General features: G+C 45.4%; 3 protein-coding genes across 3 annotated transcripts; 1 reads left to right on the top strand and 2 right to left on the bottom strand.

Moving 5' to 3' along the window:
- Nucleotides 1-1,979: 1,979 nt before the first annotated feature.
- LOC147959419 (uncharacterized) lies at nucleotides 1,980-3,540 on the top strand. The gene is made up of 3 exons (XM_087532648.1): nucleotides 1,980-1,997; nucleotides 2,144-3,094; nucleotides 3,184-3,540. Exons 1-3 carry the CDS (start codon nucleotides 1,980-1,982, stop codon nucleotides 3,538-3,540), a joined length of 1,326 nt encoding a protein of 441 aa, XP_087388774.1.
- Nucleotides 3,541-4,733: 1,193 nt separating this feature from the next.
- Nucleotides 4,734-6,650, bottom strand: LOC147959418 (uncharacterized). The gene is made up of 3 exons (XM_087537051.1): nucleotides 6,171-6,650; nucleotides 5,921-6,067; nucleotides 4,734-5,381 (listed from the first exon to the last, which is right to left on the bottom strand). The coding sequence occupies exons 1-3, from the start codon at nucleotides 6,249-6,251 to the stop codon at nucleotides 4,827-4,829; spliced, it is 783 nt and encodes a 260-aa protein (XP_087393177.1). The 5' UTR covers nucleotides 6,252-6,650; the 3' UTR covers nucleotides 4,734-4,826.
- A 2,394-nt stretch (nucleotides 6,651-9,044) lies between these two features.
- On the bottom strand, nucleotides 9,045-10,893 carry LOC125521187 (cytochrome P450 89A2). Its single transcript, XM_048686240.2, has one exon. It carries the CDS (start codon nucleotides 10,768-10,770, stop codon nucleotides 9,190-9,192), a length of 1,581 nt encoding a protein of 526 aa, XP_048542197.2. The 5' UTR covers nucleotides 10,771-10,893; the 3' UTR covers nucleotides 9,045-9,189.
- Nucleotides 10,894-19,369: the final 8,476 nt, after the last annotated feature.

The following is a 19,369-nucleotide window of genomic DNA, read 5'->3' as shown; positions in this document are numbered from 1 at the left end:
GAGTAATTATAATGAATACATGAAATTTAATTTGTTCTGTAGTTTAGATGAAGACATTTGGGAAGTAAGGATCCATTTTGATGCAAGAGAGCCATTGGAGATGAAGTTGTGTGGTTCAGATATTACTTATCTGAATTTGGTTGCAGTGATGGAAACCCAAGGATTTAATGCATATGATTGTTTGTTTCACATTGAAAATCCATCTTTAGGAGAGAAAGGGCTGGATTTGGTAGATAGTCATGCAGAATTACAGATGATAAAGAGGAAGATCCAGGACAAATTGGTGCTTAATTTGCTAGTCAGGGCTTGTCCACCCCCTGATACTGATTTTGAGAGGCAGCATTTTGAAAAGCCAGACTTGTCCACTGTGGTGTACCAAGAGCCTCTTGTTTATGATCTGAGTGAGCCTCCTATCTTAGCTGTTGATAAGGAAGGAGTAGTCTTTGACAGTCAATGTAGCACACATCACCCTGCTGGTCCTGCTGGTGTTTGCACACAAGAAAGCAAAAATGCAACAGACAAGTTGAAAGCAGTTTTGGAAGAAGAAGAAGAGGGATATCAAGGATTTGAGGCTTATGAGGACAGTGATGCCTCTGATGAGGATGGTCAAATTGGAAGTGACCCTAATTACATGGTTGATGATGAAGATGTAGAGGTGGAAGAGGGAAAGAGACAGAGAGAGCTAGAAGCACAAGAGGAAGAATCAGATGATGATCAATCAGAAGAGGAAGAAATGTTGCATTATGAGGGTGACACTGAAGTTGAGGACCCATTTGAGGTAGAACAAGATAGGACTTTTGAACAAGAAGAAGAAACTATAGTTGAACCTATAAAGAAGAAGCAGAAGCTGCTAGTTAGAAGAGGCCCAACCACTAGGTCACATTGTAGTGAGCTACCAGAGGTTGAACCTGATTTCAGACCATCATCAGATGAAGAAGAGAAGGGGTTGTTGAGGGAGAGTGATGATGATGGTTTTGAGCCACTCTCTTTTGTCCTACCAAATAAAAGGAAGAGTAGGGCAAAGAAAAGGCCTGCTAGGAAGTGGTATAATGAGAAATTGGAGCAACCACATGAGCAACTGTGTGTGAAGTTGTGTTTTAGGGATCAGCATCAATTCAGAGATGCTTTGTTCAATTTGCACATCACCCAGGCCAGGAATTTCAGGTATCACATGAATTCATATCAGAGGATAATTGTTGAGTGTACAGATAAACAATGCCACTTCTTAATGGTGGCAGCAGTTATAAAAGGGGAGAAAACCTTTGTAATTAAGAAGATGAGACTAGAACACACTTGCCCTAGTACCACAGAGACCACCAGGGTTAGTGCTAAGTGGCTAGCACAGAAATATGAGCATCTCTTTAGATCTGATATAACTACTGGTATTCAGACTATAATTGATGCATGCAATGAAAAATATGGTGTAGATGTGCCCAAGTGCATGGCATATAGGGCAAAGAACATAGCTATTGAAGCTGTGTTAGGAGATCACAAGAAGCAATATCCTAGGCTTAAAGACTATGCTTAGACTGTCATGGACACAAACCCTGGGAGCAGAGTAATAGTCACTACTGTTACTCCAACACCAACTGCAAGAATACCCCACCCAGGCCCAAGATTCCATGCCATGTTCTTTTGCATGAGCAAGGGAGGGGTTTCTCAATGGGTGTAGGCCATTCATTGGTTAGTTCCTAAACCTTGTGCACCATTTACATATTGTAGAGTACTACATTTTGTTTCTCACTTGAATGTATTTAATGTTTGGAAATGTTGATTATGCAGGTGTTGATGGGTGCTTCATTAAGCTCACTACAGGTGCTCAACTCCTTGCTGCCACTGGTAGAGATGGCAACAACAACATATATCCACTGGCATTTGGCATAGTTGGACAAGAGGACAAAGCTAGTTGGTGTTGGTTTCTACACCAACTGAAAATTTGCCTAGGGGGAGAAGTGGGCAAGTTTGGACCTTATACTATAATGTCAGATAGACAAAAGGTATGTGTTTTGCAGAAGTGTTCACATTAGCTTAGAGTTTCATTGTGTTTTGCACAAGTGTTTATAGTAGATTAGAATGCATATTTAATTCATTGGTGCATATTTCTTTAGGATGTAGCTTAGACTTGTTATATTGTTTGTGTCAGGGGTTACTGTATGCAGTGAATGCTGTGTTTCCAAATTGCAACCAAAGGTTCTGCCTTAGACATATATATGCAAATTTCCAAAATGCTGGGTTTAGGGGTGAAGATCTTAAGAAGTGCATGGATAATGCTAGCTATGCCTACAATGAACACAAATTTAATATTGCAATGAATGATCTTAGAGCTGAAAGTGAGGAAGCTTGGGAGTGGCTTACTGCAATACCAAAAAAGACATGGGCAAGGCATGCATTTGACACAAACTGCAAGACTGACTTGGTAGTGAACAACTTGTCTGAGGTGTTCAACAAGTACATTCTAGATGTTAGGAGAAAACCTATAAGGACAATGTGTGATGGGATAAAAGATAAGCAGATGGTGAGGTGGCACATTAAGAGAGAGAGTGTTAAGGAAGCAAGATGGGAGATAACACCTCATTACAGTGAGAAGCTAGAGGCTGAGAAGGAGAGGGCCAGATACTGCAAGCCAATACAGGCAGGGGTCAACTTATGGCAAGTTACAAGTGGGCAGCAAACACATGCTGTCAACCTGGAACTTCAGACATGTGGATGCACGAAGTGGGACCTTAGTGGCATACCTTGCAACCATGCCATCTCTGCAATAAACAAGGCTAAAAGGAAACCAGAGGATTATGTCAGCAAATTCTTCAAGAAAGATTTTTATGCTGCAGCTTATGAACCAATGATCTTTCCTGTGCCTGGTGAGCATGATTGGACAAGGACCCCTGGTCCAGACATAGAACCACCTGCATTCAAAATCAAGAGAGGAAGAAGGAAAGAAAAGATGATCAAGGGCAAATTTGAAGTACCAAAGCCAAAAGAAACTTCAAGAATGGGGACCATAACATGTGGCAATTGTGGTCTCCAAGGGCATAGGTACACAAACTGTCTTAAACAGTTGAAGCCCGAGCTAGCTTTGAGGAAGAATAAGCATGTGGTAATAATTTTTCACCTTGAAATATACTAATGTTTTCTTTCTTGTACATTTCTTTCTAGCATTATTAATTGTTTCCTTTTCTTTGCAAGGCTACTCCAAGTACCTCACAGCCAAGAGCTGCTGGTCCTTCTACTCCACCAACAGCAAGACAGCCAAGACCTGCTGCTTCTGCTCCTACACCACCATCATCTGGAAGAAGAGGAGCTGGCAGAGGAGCTGGTGCTACTTCTACTACAACACCACCATCTGGAAGAGGAAGGGGAGCTGGCAGAGGAGCTGGTGCTACTTCTACTACACCACCACCATCTGGAAGAGGAGCTGGTAGAGGCAGAGGAAGAGCTGGAAGAGGTGCTCCCAGGAAATATGCTGACATTCCTACTGATGGCACACACACTGGATGGATGTCCTACTTCAATGCTAGCATGGGAGGAGGAGGAGCCATGTAATGTGAAATACTGTGGTGTTATTTTGGTTGAACTTGATGCTTGAGGTGGAGTACTGGTGGAGTACTCTAGTAATGTTGAACTTGATGCTTGTAATGTTGAACTTGAGGTGGAGTACTGGATATGTATGACTTGCTACTGGATATGTGGTTGAACTTTAGGTGATTATTTGAATGTTGAACTTTAGGTGGTTATCTGAATGTTCACCTTTAGGTGGTTTTCTGAATGTTGAACTTTAGGTGGTTTTCTGAACTACCAGTATTTGCAAAGCAGTACCACAATTGCAGTTACTTGTGACAAATTAGTACCAATACTGCTGCTATCTGTTGCATGTCAGTACCAATATTGGGGCATCACATAACATGCAGTACCACATTTGGGGATTCTGACATGTGGGACAGATACCTCTTCTACTATTAAATTGATAGCACCAGATCTCAGAGTGGGGAACGAAACTAGGGTTCATCCACGGAGCCACCTAAGCCTAACCATTAGGGTTTACGGTGACTCGGGGTCGACGGAGCCACCTAAGCCTAACCATTAGGGTTTACGGTGACTCGGGGTCGACGGAGCCACCTAAGCCTAACCGTTAGGGTTTACGGTGACTCGGGGTCGACGGAGCCACCTAAGCCTAACCATTAGGGTTTACGGTGACTCGGGGTCGAGGAAGCCACCTAAGCCTAACCATTAGGGTTTACGGTGACTCGGGGTCGAGGAAGCCACCTAAGCCTAACCATTAGGGTTTACGATGACTCGGGGTCAACGAAGCCACCTAAGCCTAACCATTAGGGTTTATGGTGACTCGGGGTCGACGGAGCCACCTAAACCTAACCATTAGGGTTTACGGTGACTCGGGGTCGACAGAGCCACCTAAACATAGGCTTCCAATGCATGATATAACATAACCATCTAATAATCCAGTGCTAACATAACCATCAAATAGTCTTCCAATGCTAACATAATCATCAAAACCTAGTGCATGAGAAATCATAATCTGAAGTCTAGCAAACATAACACAGAATATCTGATCCAGCAAACATAACACACATAACACACAATACTTACTACAGTTCAACATATTATAAAGTACACAACCATTGTTCACAATACATAGTGGAGTTTTGATGCATAGTTCATCCTTTTCTCACAAAAGGATGAAAAGCATATCTACTACATACATACACAGCCATAGTTCATCTTAGAGAAGTTCACGTTTAGTAGAGCCATACACTACACAACCATCATGCCCAAAAGGTCAGCATTGCCCACTACTCTCATATTCATTTTCTTCACTTCTCTAAGATGGCCTGGATCCCCTTGATCTTCTCCTTCGGCTTCTCCTCAGACTTTGTGAGCTCTGCATTCTTCAACTCCAAGTTCATCTTAGCTTCAGTAAGCAATTGCTTATCAGTAATATGCTTCAACTTCAGGTTCTGGATGACTGTAGCTTGAGCTCTTGTCAGGTTCAGTAGCACATCATAATTCTGCTTAAACTTCTCAAACTCTGCATCTTTCTTTCCCATCTGTGCATTCATATCAGCCACCAGTTCACTTCTGCATTCATGCTGATATGTAATGGCAGACTGCAGATGTCTGAAATCCACCACCCTATCCTCCTGGAAGCTCATAAGCTGATGCACATCTTGGACTAGCTTGTCATAGTTGGCCTCCAGGTTGTTCTTCTCTTCTGTCAGATGGTGGATAGTGAAAGAACTTTCAAGATTGTCATTCACCCTAGCACTTTTGGCATCTTCAACCATTGCCCATAGCTTCAACAATGCATTCTGCATTGTTGGGGGCCACTGGTGATCAACCCATTCAACAAAGCCACAATTGCTACCTTCCTGCAAAAACAACAACAACAACAAAACAGTTCATACATCAAGTAATTACACAAAATCACTGCAGTTGCCAAAAAGAATGTCTAAATTTAGCATCAGGCCACTACATTTAACAAGAGGAGCAGCCACTTGAGTAGCTGACTGACTAGTTTAGTTACTGTACTGTTCATATCAAGGAGTGTTCAAATATTTGTAAGCTACTCTACTACCACTATTAACATAAATTACTATGTTAGCACCAGACCACTACATTTAACAAGAGGAGCAGCCACTTGAGTAGCTGACTGACTAGTTTAGTTACTATACTGTTCATATCAAGGAGTGTTCAAACATTTGTAAGCTACTCTACTACCACTATTAACATAAATTACTATGCCATTGTACTCCAGCAAAATATACTCATGCTTGACCTAAATAAGCTACTCTAACCACTATGAACCAAAATGTTGACAGCAAGCAGAGTACTCCAGCAAACAGAGTTCAATATGGCACTGACCAAGTAAGAAAAAAAATCAGTATGCCTACAATCCTACAATCCATACCGGCTGTGCACATGCTAAAAACCTCCTGCCTGTGTCTGTTCCTTCAAAGGCAACAAGCCTCTCAGATGCCATGCCGTGCTTCTCACATGGAGACATCAGATCTAGCTTAAGCCCCTTGTAATCTGGATCTTCAATGCTGAAAGGGACCTGTAGAAGCTCGCACAAATACAATGGCCAAATCAAAACCTAGCGATATTAACCAAATCAAGAAATCCCAAATCTGAAACCCTAACCCTAACCCTGTACTGACCTCGTTGAGACAGTCTGTGGAGGAAGATTGCATGTACGGGAGGCTAGAATGGTCGTCGCTGCTTTCGTCCTCCAAAACCATGGCGTCGGCGGGGCGGTGCGGCGGCCGGCAGTCGGGACGCGGGCGGCGGCGACGGAGGAAACGAGCGAGGAGGAGGAGGGGAGGGGAATGGTGCGGCTGGGCTGGAGCTGGTGCGACCGGACCAGGTTGGAGAGCAGCAGCGCACCGGCTCGTCCTAGTCAGCACGCGGGCACGCGCCGATTGGCCAGCGTGGCACCTGACGGGTGGGCCCGAGCTGTCGGATCGGGCGTCAATACGTATAAATACGCGTTTTAGCCTAATTTGCAAAAACTTACACCAATGTTGGTACTGACACGCAAAAATTAGCAATCATGGTACCAATCTGCATGTGATGCCCAAATTGTGATACTTCTGTGCAATTAACTCTAATTTTGTTGATAGAAGACTCGAGACGCTAAACACATTATTGGATCAAAATTCGTCGTCTACAGTGAAAAGAAAACAATGTTGGACGGACACCTGATCAAGTTTCCTTTGTGTGTGTGTGTGTGTGTGTGTTTATAGGGACATCAGCATGGTCGACTTTTTGTACGGTCTCTTCTCTATTTTTCCTGAACTGAATTTTTCTATACCAAAACCATTTTTTTGGAAAAGTATCAAACTTTATTCCTCTAACATTACTCTTAATTTTGTTGATAGAAGACTCGACACGCTAAACACATTATTGGATCAAAATTCGTCGTCTACAGTGAAAAGAAAATGATGTTGGACGGACACCTGATCAAGTTTCCTTTGTGTGTGTGTGTGTTTATAGGGACATCAGCGTGGTCAATTTTTTTTGTATGGTCTGTTCTCTAATATTTTTGTACGGTTTTTCCTGAACTGGATTTTTCTACACCAAAAACATTTTTTTTGGAAAAGTATCAAACTTTATTCCTCTAACATAGAAGACTCGAGACGCTAAACACATTATTGGATCAAAATTCGTCGTCTACAATGAAAAGAAAACGACGTTGGACGGACACCTGATCAAGTTTTTGTACGGTCTCTTCTCTATTTTTCCCGAACTGAATTTTTCTACACCAAAATCATTTTTTTGGAAAAGTATCAAACTTTATTCCTCTAACATTACTCTTAATTTTGTTGATAGAAGACTCGAGACGCTAAACACATTATTGGATCAAAATTCGTCGTCTACAGTGAAAAGAAAACGATGTTGGACGGACACCTGATCAAGTTTCCTTTGTGTGTGTTTGTGTGTGTGTTTATAGAGACATCAGCGTGGTCGACTTTTTGTACGGTCTCTTCTCTATTTTTCCTGAACTGAATTTTTCTACACCAAAATCTATTTTTTTTGGAAAAGTATCAAACTTTATTCCTCTAACATTACTCTTAATTTTGTTGATAGAAGACTCGAGACGCTAAATACATTATTGGATCAAAATTCGTTGTCTACAGTGAAAAGAAAACGATGTTGGACGGACACCTGATCAAGTTTCCTTTGTGTGTGTGTGTGTGTTTTTATAGGGACATCAGCGTGGTCAATTTTTTTTTACGATCTGTTCTCTAATATTTTTGTACGGTTTTTCCTGAACTGAATTTTTCTACACCAAAAACATTTTTTTGGAAAAGTATCAAACTTTATTCCTCTAACATAGAAGACTCGAGACGCTAAACACATTATTGGATCAAAATTCGTCGTCTACAATGAAAAGAAAACGACGTTGGACAGACACCTGATGAAGTTTCCTTTTTGTGTATGTGTTTATAGGGACATCAGCGTGGTTGATTTTTTTTGTACGATCTGTTCTCTAATATTTTTGTACGGTTTCTCCTGAACTGATATTTTCTACACCAAAAACATTAGTCTAACATTATTCTTAATTTGGTTGATAGAAGACTCGAGATGCTAAACACATTATTGGATCAAAATTCATCGTCTACAGCGAAAAGAAAACGATGCTTGACGGACACCTGATCAAGTTTCCTTTTGTGTGTGTGTGTGTTTATAGGGACACCAGCGTGGTCGATTTTTTTGTACGGTCCGTTCTCTAATATTTTTGTATGTTTTTTTCTGAACTGAATTTTTGTACACCAAAAACATTACTCTAACATTACTCTTAATTTGGTTGATAGAAGGCTCAAGACGCTAAACACATTATTGGACCAAAATTCGTCGTCTACAACGAAAAGAAAGCGATGATGGACAGACACCTGGTCAAGTTTATTTTTTTATGTGTGTTCATAGGGATATACCGGCTCAGTCTCTCAGAGATGCTCATAGAGATAGGGATGTGTATGTGTGCGTTCATAAAAATGAGTGTATGCGTGCATATATGAGCACTTGTGTCTATAATGATGTTAAAACAATACAGTGTTGCAGATTTTTTTTTGAAAAGGGGGACTCTCCCCGACCTTTGCATCAGAGTGATGCATATGGCCATCTTATTAACCAAATAAAGCAGTGCCAACATGGTTCCAAGGTCTCCAAAAGTAATAAAAAAGTAAAGAAGGCTCACACCGAGCCAAACAAGGCTAGAAACACCAACTAGCCACGAAAAGACGCCACGACCGGCTGGCTAAAAGTAAATAGGTAAACTAATTGCCTATGTTGCAGATGTTGGTGTATTTTTTATAGGCATAATCAAACATTACTCCCTCCTTCCATCTATATAGGACCTAATGCGTTTTTTAAGACCGCCTTTGACTATTGACAAGATTAATAGTACATGACATGCACAATGTGAAAATCACACACGAATTTAACGGTGTGCTTTGTGTTAATTGCATGTCATATATTATTGTTTTAATATTTGGTTAAAGTTAGTCTCGAAAAACGCATTAGGTTCTATATAGATGGAAGGAGGGAGTAATATGTTTGATTTAGTAAGTAGGAGTACGAATTAAAACTCAAAATACTTTTAAACGCAATAACAAAGTTGCGTCGACGTATTCTTCGACTCATATGTCGAGAGGTTGCATTCTGCGTGGGAAATCGTTAGCTTCTGGAGACGATGAGCGCACGGAGCGGGTGCTTCATCACGGTGGTGAAATCGAGCGTCTCCGCCATGTCCACCTTGGCCCCCTCCGCTGCCGGCCGCCACTCCAGCTCCCTCACCATTCTCGCCACGAAGTACTCGGCGTGGTGCATGCCCAGCGTGTACCCCGGGCACATCCTGCGGCCTGCGCCGAAAGGCATCATCTTGATCTCCCTGCTCCCCGTGATGTCCACTCCGTGCCCCTCGCCGCCCTCCAGGAACCTCTCCGGACGGAACTCCCGCGCCGCCGTCCACACAGTCTCGTCGCGGCCAATCTCGGCTACCAGGAAGTTGACCTCCGCTCCCTTGGGCACCGCGTAGGCCGCGATCTCCGCGTCGCCGCTCTGCACGCCGTGCGGGAGGACGAAGTGGCCTGGCGGGTGCAGCCGAAGGCCCTCGAGCACGACGGCCTTCAGGTACGGCATTGCCTGCAGGTTGTTGAGCTCTGGATCGGCTTTCACCTCCTCGTAGACCTTGGTCTGGACGTCGGGGTGTTGCACGAGCTCGGCCATGATCCACTCCAGCAAGGTCACCGTGGTATCCGTCCCACCGTTCATGAACTCGGAGCAGAGGGCGACCATCTCGGCGTCAGTGAGCTGGCGGCCGCCCTCATCGGCCACGCGGACGGCGAGGAGGGAGTCGGCGTAGCACGGCGGGTCACCGTCGCCGCGCTTCGCGTGGATGAGCGGGACGAATACCTCGTCCTGCCTCCTGCGCACAGCGAGGCACGCCGCCCAGCGTCTGCCGAAGAGCCTCTTAGTGACCGCCGGGAAGAAGGCGAAGACCGGGAACGTGGTGAGCGAGAGTAGCGCCTGGTGCTGCAGCTCCTCCACCTCGTCGAGCGCCTCCCGTCCGAGCCGTGCGCCGAAGCACATGTACACGAGCAGCTCGAACATGGCGCGGCGCAGGAGCGGCCTGAGCGTCACGGCGTCCTGGCGCTGCGATTGCTGCTCGCTGAGGAGGCTGGAGACGAGGCCGTCGCACGCCCACCTCCTCGCCGGCGCGAAGAGACCAACACGGGCCGGGCTGAGCGCCTCCCCGGCGAGGTTCCGGCGGAGGAGGCGCCAGTAGGGCCCGTAGGAGGAGAAGCTGATGTCACGTCCCCCGGACGTGAACAAGCGGGTGGGGTCGACCGGCGGCGGCCTGTCGGCGAAGGTGGCGCCGCCCTGGACGAGCGCGCGGTGGGCCAGCTTGCGGTCGGCGACGAAGACGAGCGTGCGGAAGAGGCGCACGGAGATGACGGGCCCGTGGCGCGCGTGGAGGTCGACGAGCAGCGGGCCCAGGTCGAATATGGACCGGCGGAGCGCGAGGAACTTGGCGAGGAAGAGCAGCGCCGGCGGGCCGGGCGGGAGCCCCGCCTTCCCGCGTCCATGTCTGCTGCGACCAATCAGCACGAACAGCGAGACCGCAAGCGTGACGGAGCCGAGGAGGAGCAGCAGGGGCGTGGTGGAGGCGGGGTAGGAGGCGGCCTGATCCATTGCCGGTGCAGCAAGATCCGGACTTGCTGGGCATGCACCAACGAGTTGCAGCGTTAGCGGCATTTTATACCACCTCCAGCGAGTTAGAGTTGTTCCGTCTCTTTTCTTGTGCCATTGAGGAGACTAAGCGATGCTAAATTTTCTGAGTAAGACACGCCGGATCAGCCGCTGTCGACAAAGGAGTGAGTGGTGGAGAGAAGAATAACACTGCGCGGCTACCACATATGCACGCGTGTGGTGTGACAGTGGAGAAGTGGTCGTCTGAAGGACGGAAGAGAAAACATGGCTGCTAGACACCTGGGGCGATTTTGTTACGTGAATGAAAATGAGGTGACGAGGACGAGGAGGAGAAAAGTTGGATGGATAGAGATGGAGGAACCAGAACAGAACCAGTGGACACCAAAGGATGGATAGAGCTACATTTTTATGAGAGCAACCGATTAAAGAATACCCTTCCTGGAGCATCATAAGACTAGCCACAATGAAGAGTAATATACACTAGTAATATACACATTTTCCTAGACTATGTTACTACTTTCATAGTGGGTAGTAACATAAGTGTGATAACATACAAAGCTTCATTTATTAGGTTATAGACTCATATTATATTGGGACATGTGATGTTACAGTAACTAGCTAAGTTACTGAAACTACCTCTCTCCTCATTAAATCATTGCCACATAAGCAAATTTGCTGAGTTGGACTCGATGTTACTGCTGAAGTTACTTCCATTGTAACTAGTCTAAGGATCATTTTTGTGAGATAAGAGTGCTTTAAGTGGAGCGTCCAACCACCATCTGTTAGAATTGTGTTGAATATTATTATATAAGGTAGGTTATAGTTGGACTTGGAGTCGTACGGTGTGTAGACAGGATATGAAGTCGTCTTCAAGTAGAACACTTGTACTCTAGGTCTTCTATATTTTATATAATGAGATGGTAGACACACGATGTAACCTATGGCAACATAATAGCACAGGCACGCAAGGGGACCCGGCGTCGTGTGCCGGTGCCCGGACGGTCGGGTGCGGTGTTGTAGCGGTGTCATTGAAAGGAGCACCCGTAATCAGGCCCCGGAGATGTAGCCATATCGATGAACCTCGTTAACAAATCTCGGTCTCGTGTTCGTGGCGTCTCGAATTTATTTTAATAAATAGTATCACGAGCAAGGTTTTGAGGAGGTGAGGGACTTACCTAGGGGAGAAAGAACAACGACGAAATCTGCAGGAGACGGTCGTAATACGGGACAGATCATACGTCGACGAGTTGCGGTTTAGACTTTAGAGCAACTCTAGCAGACCCCGCAAAAATACGACCCGCAAAACGTGTTTGCGGCCTCATGAAAATCGCTTTTGCGAGTTAAAAACATACACGTTCGAGCAGAACCTGTATCTAAACCTGCATAATTTGAAAAACTACTTTCGCGGGAGAAATTGCACAAACACAGTTCATCACATACTACATTGTTCATTGCATACTACATAGTTCATCACACTAGAAGCATACATACTACATTAAGCTAGTATTAGGGGGTCGGATCTAAACGGCGGCGAGGTCGCGGCAACTGGACGACGTCGTGAAGGAGCCGGACGCTCATTCCTCCTCGCCGGAGCTATAGAGATCGACGAACTTCTCCGCCTGCCCCGCATGGATGCGGCGCCACTCTTCGGCCTTCTCCTTGGCGGCGACCGCCTGTCGTCACTCGAGGGCCTCGAGCTCCTCGGCGTGGCGGCGGCGCTCCTCCTCCTCACGCACGCTCCGCTCGGCGATGGCGGCGGCGACGGCGTCGAACTTCGCGACGTAGTCCTCGGGCCCGACGACCCCGCGGCGGCCGAGCGGAGCGGGCTCCTCGGGCTCCTCCTTCACCGGCATGAAGGGGAACGGCGCCGACGGCTCCGGCTCCTCCTTCTCGTCCGACCACTCCCTCTTCACGGGGAGGAAGCCTGCGGCGGAGGAGGAGGAGGATCCGGCATACGAAGAACGCGCGGAGGAGAACGACACGCGCCGGCGGTCGTACTCCACCTTCTCGCGGCGGTAGAAGCTCGCCGGCGGCGAAAGCCCGCGGTTGGTCCACTTCCGCGCGCTGCGCTTCCTCGCGCCGTTGGGCCGGACGCGCCGCTCGCGATTCGAGTCCCTCTCATTGCTGGATCGGCTGCCGGAGCCGCGTCCGGAGCTCCACATTCGCCCCCACATGGCGGCTGGAGGCGGGGCGGAGGGTCGCCGACGACGAGAAATTGGGAGAGGAGAAAGGGGAATCGGGTGGCTCGCGGTGGCGGTGGGATAGGGTTTGGACCCGCAAAAGGGTCGCGGGACCGCACTTATAGTGCTCGGGGCGTGCGGTTTGCGGGCTGCGGCAAAAGTTTTTGCAGGCCGGGCGAGTATGCGGGCTCTGTTCTGGCCGCAAAATTGGTCTGAGCCCGCATACTCGCCGGAATTTTTGCAGGCCGGGCGTTTTGTGGGGTTTGCTAGAGTTGCTCTTAGAAGTAGACTAGGAAACATGCCCGTGCGTTGCAATGGGAGAAAAAGGCCTTCACATGCCCTTTCGCACTGAGCATGGCTAAAGACCTCACCCTCTGTCCATAACATAATAAACATGATTATAATACCTCATCCTCAGTTCCACATCCTCCATTTCAATATAACACCAGACACATGTTTCCGCTTGTCGTCTTTGCCGTCCTCGTCACCGGTGGTCGTAGTATTAGCTGTCACTAACCAAGGTTGGCAAGGTCCAATTGTTGGGGAACACAGTAATTTCAAAAAATTTCCTACGCACACGTAAGATCATGGTGATGCATAGCAACAAAAGGGGAGAGTATCGTCTACGTACCCTCGTAGACCGTAAGCGGAAGCGTTATGATAACGTGGTTGATGTAGTCGTACGTCTTCACGATCGACCGATCTAGCACCGAAGGTACGACACCTCCGCGATCTGCACATGTTTGGCTCGGTGACATCCCGCGAACTCATGATCCAGTAGAGCTTCAAGGGAGAGTTTCTCAGCATGACGGCGTGATGACGGTGATGATGTTGCTACCGGAACAGGGCTTCGCCTAAGCACCGCTACGATATAACCGAGGTGGATTATGGTGGAGGGGGGCACCGCACACGACTAAAAGATCAATGATCAACTTGTGTGTCCTTGGGGTGCCCCTCCCCCGTATATAAAGGAGTCGAGGAGGGGGAGGGCCGGCCCTCTCTACGGCGCGCCCTAGGGGAGTCCTACTCCCTCCGGGAGTAGGATTCCCCCCTTTCCAAGTAGGAGTAGGAGAGGAAGGAAGGAGGAGAGAGGAAGGAAGGAAAGGGGGCCGGCCCCCCTCCCAATTCGGATTGGGCTTGGGGGAGCGCCTCCCTCTTTTCCCTTCCCTCTCCTCTATTCCACTAGGTCCCAATAAGGCCCATATACTTTCGGGGGGGTCCGGTAACCTCCCGGTACTCCGGAAAAATAACCGAGTCACTCGGAACCATTCCGATGTCCAAATATAGGCTTCCGATATATCAATCTTTACGTCTCGACTATTCCAAAACTCCTCATCATGTCCGTGATCAAATCCGGGACTCCGAACTACCTTCGGTACATCAAAACACATAAACTCATAATACCGATCGTCACCGAACGTTAAGCGTGCGGATCCTATGGGTTTAAGAACTATGTAGACATAACCAAGACATGTCTCCGGTCAATAACCAATAGAGGAACCTGGATGCTCATATTGGCTCCTACATATTCTACGAAGATCTTTATTTGTCAAACCGCATAACGGTGTACGTCGTTCCCTTTGTCATCAGTATGTTACTTGCCCGAGATTCGATCGTCGGTATATCAATACCTAGTTCAATCTCGTTACCGGCAAGTCTATTTACTCGTTCCATAATGCTACATCCCGTAACTAACTCATTAGCTACATTGCTTGCAAGGCTTATTATGATGTGCATTACCGAGAGGGCCCAGAGATACCTCTCCGACAATCGGAGTGACAAATTCTAATCTTGATCCATGCCAACTCAACAAACACCATCGGAGACACCTGTAGAGCACCTTTATAATCACCCAGTTACGTTGTGACGTTTGGTAGCACACAAAGTGTTCCTCTGGTATTCGGGAGTTGCATGATCTCATAGTCATAGGAACATGTATAGTTATGGAGAAAGCAATAGCAACAAACTAAACAATCATCGTGCTAAGCTAATGGATGGGTCAAGTCAATCACATTCACATCATTCTCTAATGATGTGATCCCGTTAATCAAATGACAACTCATGCCTATGGTTCAGGAAACATAACCATAATTGATTCAATGAGCTAGTCAAGTAGAGGCAAACTAGTGACACTCTGTTTGTCTATGTATTCATACATGTACTAAGTTTTCGGTTAATACAATTCTAGCATGAATAATAAACATTTATCATGATATAAGGAAATATAAATAACAACTTTATTATTGCCACTAGGGCATATTTCCTTCAGTCTCCCACTTGCACTAGAGTCAATAGTCTAGATTACATTGTAATGATTCTAACACCCATGAAGTCTTGGTGCTGATCATGTTTTTATTGTGAGAGAGGCTTAGTCAACGGTCTGCAACATTCAGATCCGTATGTATATTGCAAATCTCTATGTCTCCCTCCTTGACTTGATCGCGGATGGAATTGAAGCGTCTCTTGATGTGCTTGGTTTTTTTGTGAAATCTAGATTCCTTTGCCAAGGCAATTGCTCCGGTATTGTCACAAAAGATTTTCATTGGACCCGATGCACTAGGTATGACACCTAGATCGGATATGAACTCCTTCATTTGCTGCTTCCGAAGCAGCTATGTATTCCGCTTCACACGTAGATCCCGTCATGACGCTCTGCTTGGAACTGCACCCACTGACAGCTCCTCCATTTAATAAAAACACGTATCCGGTCTATGACTTAGAGTCATCCGGATCAGTGTCAAAGCTTGCATCGACGTAACTGTTCACGACGAGCTCTTTGTCACCTCCATATACGAGAAACACATCCTTAGTCCTTTTCAGGTATTTCAGGATGTTCTTGACCGCTGTCTAGTGATCCATTCTTGGATTACTTTGGTACCTCCCTGCTAAAATTATAGCAAGGCACACATCAGGTCTGGTACACAGCATTGCATACATGATAGAGCCTATGGCTGAAGCATAGGGAACACCTTCCATTTTCTCTCTATCTTCTGCAGTGGTCGGGCATTGAGTGTGACTCAATTTCACACCTTGTAATACAGGCAAGAACCCTTTCTTTGCCTGATCCATTTTGAACTTCTTCAAAACTTTATCAAGGTATGTGCTTTGTGAAAGTCCAATTAAGCGTCTTGATCTATCTCTATAGATCTTGATGCCCAATATATAAGCAGCTTCACCGAGGTCTTTCATTGAAAAATTCTTATTGAAGTATCCTTTTATGCTATTCAGAAATTCAGTATCATTTCCGATTAACAATATGTCATCTATATATAATATCAGAAATGCTACGGAGCTCCCACCCACTTTCTTGTAAATACAGACTTCTCCAAAAGTCTGTATAAAACCATATGCTTTGATCACACTATCAAAGCGTATATTCCAACTCCGAGAGGCTTGCCCCAGTCCATAAATGGATCGCTGGAGCTTCCACACTTTGTTAGCACCTTTTGGATCGACAAAACCTTCTGGTTGCATCATATACAACTCTTCTTTAAGATGTCCATTAAGGAATGCAGTTTTGACATCCATTTGCCAAATTTCATAATCATAAAATGTGGCAATTGCTAACATGATTCGGATGGACTTAAGCATCGCTAGGCCTGGGCATTCGGTATTAACCGAAACTTCGGTTAGTAAATTTCGGTATTTTTCAGATTTCGGTTGTCAAAATTGCTAACCAAAAATGACAGTTAAAAAGCAGAAACCGAATATTCGGTTAACTGCAACTTCGGTTCAGTATTCGGTTTACTACCGAAGAATGAATATTTGTTTGGTGCGTTGGACGTCTCACACCCCTCCTCTTATATACCTCAGCTCCCCAACTCCTTTTGCATAGCCGAGCGAGGTGGGACTAATCAAGAACGTCAACAGTCAAAACGGTGCATTGTTATGGCTACACGCTTCAGAAAATAGCCCACGTAAGTTTTGGCCTTGCACCATTTTACTAAGGGCCCTTGCACTCATTGCATGCACGTGGTTGCCTAGGCCCTAGGCCCATGTACATGTCGCGTAGCGCAAGTGGCTCAAAAAAGAAAGTGGCACTATGGAAGGACGACACGGCGCTGGCTGCCTAGTTTCAGGTTGTGTGTTCACAGGTTCAGTTTAATCGGTTTTTGTTCGGCTAACCGATACAGAAACCGGACCTACCGAATTGAGTTCGGTTAGTGGATGTACAAACCGATTTTTTCTGTGCTAATGTAAAAAACCGAAAATTCGGTTTATTCGGTTTCGGTATCGGTTCGGTCTTCGGTTCATTGGTTTTTATGCCCACCCCTAAGCATCGCTACGGGTGAGAAGGTCTCATCGTAGTCAACTCCTTGAACTTGTCGAAAACCTTTTGCAACAAGTCGAGCTTTGTAGATAGTAACATTACCGTCAGCGTCAGTCTTCTTCTTGAAGATTCATTTATTCTCTATGGCCTGCCGATCATTGGGCAAGTCAACCAAAGTCCATACTTTGTTCTCATACATGGATCCCATCTTAGATTTCATGGTTTTAAGCCATTTTGTGAAATCTGGGCTCATCATCGCTTCCTGATAGTTCGTAGGTTCGTCATGGTCAAGTAACATGACTTCCAGAACAGGATTACCATACCACTCTGGTGCGGATCTTACTCTGGTTGACCTACAGGTTCGGTAGTAACTTGATCAGAAGTTTCATGATCATCATCATTAGCTTCCTCACTTACTAGTGTAGGAATCATTGGAACTGATTTCAGTGATGAACTACTTTCCAATAAGGGAGAAGGTACAATTACCTCGTCAATTTCTACTTTCCTCCCACTCACTTCTTTCGAGAGAAACTCCTTCTCTAGAAAGGATCCATTCTTAGCAACAAATATCTTGCCTTCGGATCTGTGATAGAAGGTGTACCCAACAGTCTCCTTTGGGTATCCTATGAAGACACATTTCTCCTATTTGGGCTCGAGCTTATCAGGTTGAAACTTTTTCACATAAGCATCACAGCCCCAAACTTTAAGAAATGACAACTTGGCTTTTTTGCCAAACCACAATTCATAAGGTGTCATCTCAATGAATTTAGATGGCACCCTATTTAATGTGAATGCAGCTGTCTCTAAAGCGTAACCCCAAAATGATAGCGGTAAATCAGTGAGAGACATCATAGATCGCACCATGTCTAGTAAAGTACGATTACGACGTTCGGACACACCATTACGCTGTGGTGTTTCAGGTGGAGTGAGTTGCGAAACTATTCCACATTGTTTCAAATGAAGTCCAAACTCATAACTCAAATATTCGCCTGCACGGTTAGATCATGGAAACTTGATTTTCTTGTTACGATGATTTTCCACTTCACTCTAAAATTCTTTGAACTTTTCAAATGTTTCAGACTTATGTTTCATTAAGTAGATATACCCATATATGCTCAAATCATCTGTGAAGGTGAGAAAATAACGATATCCGCCACGAACTTCAATGTTCATTGGACCACACACATCAGTATGTATGATTTCCAATAACTCTGTTGCTCGCTCCATTGTTCCGGAGAACAGAGTTTTAGTCATCTTGCCCATGAGACATGGTTCGCAAGTACCAAGTGATTCATAATCAAGTGATTCCAGAAGTCCATCAGAATGGAGTTTCTTCATGCGCTTTACACCAATATGACCTAAATGGCAGTGCCACAAATAAGTTGCACTATCATTATCAACTCTGCATCTTTTGGCTTCAATACTATGAACATGTGTATCACTACTATCAAGATTTAGTAAAAATAGACCACTCGTCAGGGGTGCATGACCATAAAAGATATTACTCATATAAATAGAACAACCATTATTCTCTGATTTAAATGAATAACCGTCTCACATCAAACAAGATCCAAATATAATGTCCATGCTCAACGCTGGCACCAAATAACAATTATTTAGGTCTAATACTAATCCCGAAGGTAGATGTAGAGGTAGTGTGCTGACGGCGATCACATCGATTTTGTAACCATTTCCCACGTGCATCGTCACCTCGTCCTTAGCCAATCTTCGCTTAATCCGTAGCCCTTGTTTCGAGTTGTAAATGTTAGCAATTGAACCAGTATCAAATACCCAGGCACTACTGCGAGCATTAGTAAGGTACACATCAATAACATGTATATCAAATATACCTTTCACTTTGCCATCCTTCTTCTCCGCCAAATACTTGGGGTAATTCCGCTTCAAGTGACCAGTTCCTTTGTAGTAGAAACACTCAGTCTCAGGCTTAGGTCCAGACTTGGGTTTTTTCACTTGAGCAACAACTGGCTTGCTGTTCTTCTTGAAGTTCCCCTTCTTCCCTTTACCCTTTTTCTTGAAACTGGTGGTCTTGTTGACCATCAACACTTGATGCTCCTTCTTGATTTCTACCTCCGGAGCCTTTAGTATGCGAAGAGCTCGGGAATCGTCTTATCCATCCCTTGCATATTATAGTTCATCACGAAGCTCTTGTAGCTTGGTGGCAGTGATTGAAGAA

The sequence above is a fragment of the Triticum urartu genome, chromosome 7A, assembly GCF_056163025.1.
Source record: "Triticum urartu cultivar PI428250 chromosome 7A, HENAU_Tu73, whole genome shotgun sequence".
NCBI classification, from domain to species: domain Eukaryota; kingdom Viridiplantae; phylum Streptophyta; class Magnoliopsida; order Poales; family Poaceae; genus Triticum; species Triticum urartu.
This window is presented reverse-complemented; position numbering and strand designations above follow the sequence as displayed.

What these genes read in the sequence shown, in the direction of transcription:
- LOC147959419 (XM_087532648.1), top strand. An exon ending in TGAGGAAGAATAAGCATGTG is followed by an intron (nt 3,095 to 3,183) that starts GTAATAATTTTT and finishes TTTCTTTGCAAG; the next exon opens with GCTACTCCAAGTACCTCACA.
- LOC147959418 (XM_087537051.1), bottom strand. Translation starts at nt 6,251, where the DNA reads ATGGTTTTGGAGGACGAAAGCAGCGACGACCATTCTAGCCTCCCGTAC. An exon ending in CCACAGACTGTCTCAACGAG is followed by an intron (nt 6,068 to 6,170) that starts GTCAGTACAGGG and finishes GAGCTTCTACAG; the next exon opens with GTCCCTTTCAGCATTGAAGA. An exon ending in TTTTAGCATGTGCACAGCCG is followed by an intron (nt 5,382 to 5,920) that starts GTATGGATTGTA and finishes TTGTTTTTGCAG; the next exon opens with GAAGGTAGCAATTGTGGCTT.
- LOC125521187 (XM_048686240.2), bottom strand. Translation starts at nt 10,770, where the DNA reads ATGCCGCTAACGCTGCAACTCGTTGGTGCATGCCCAGCAAGTCCGGAT.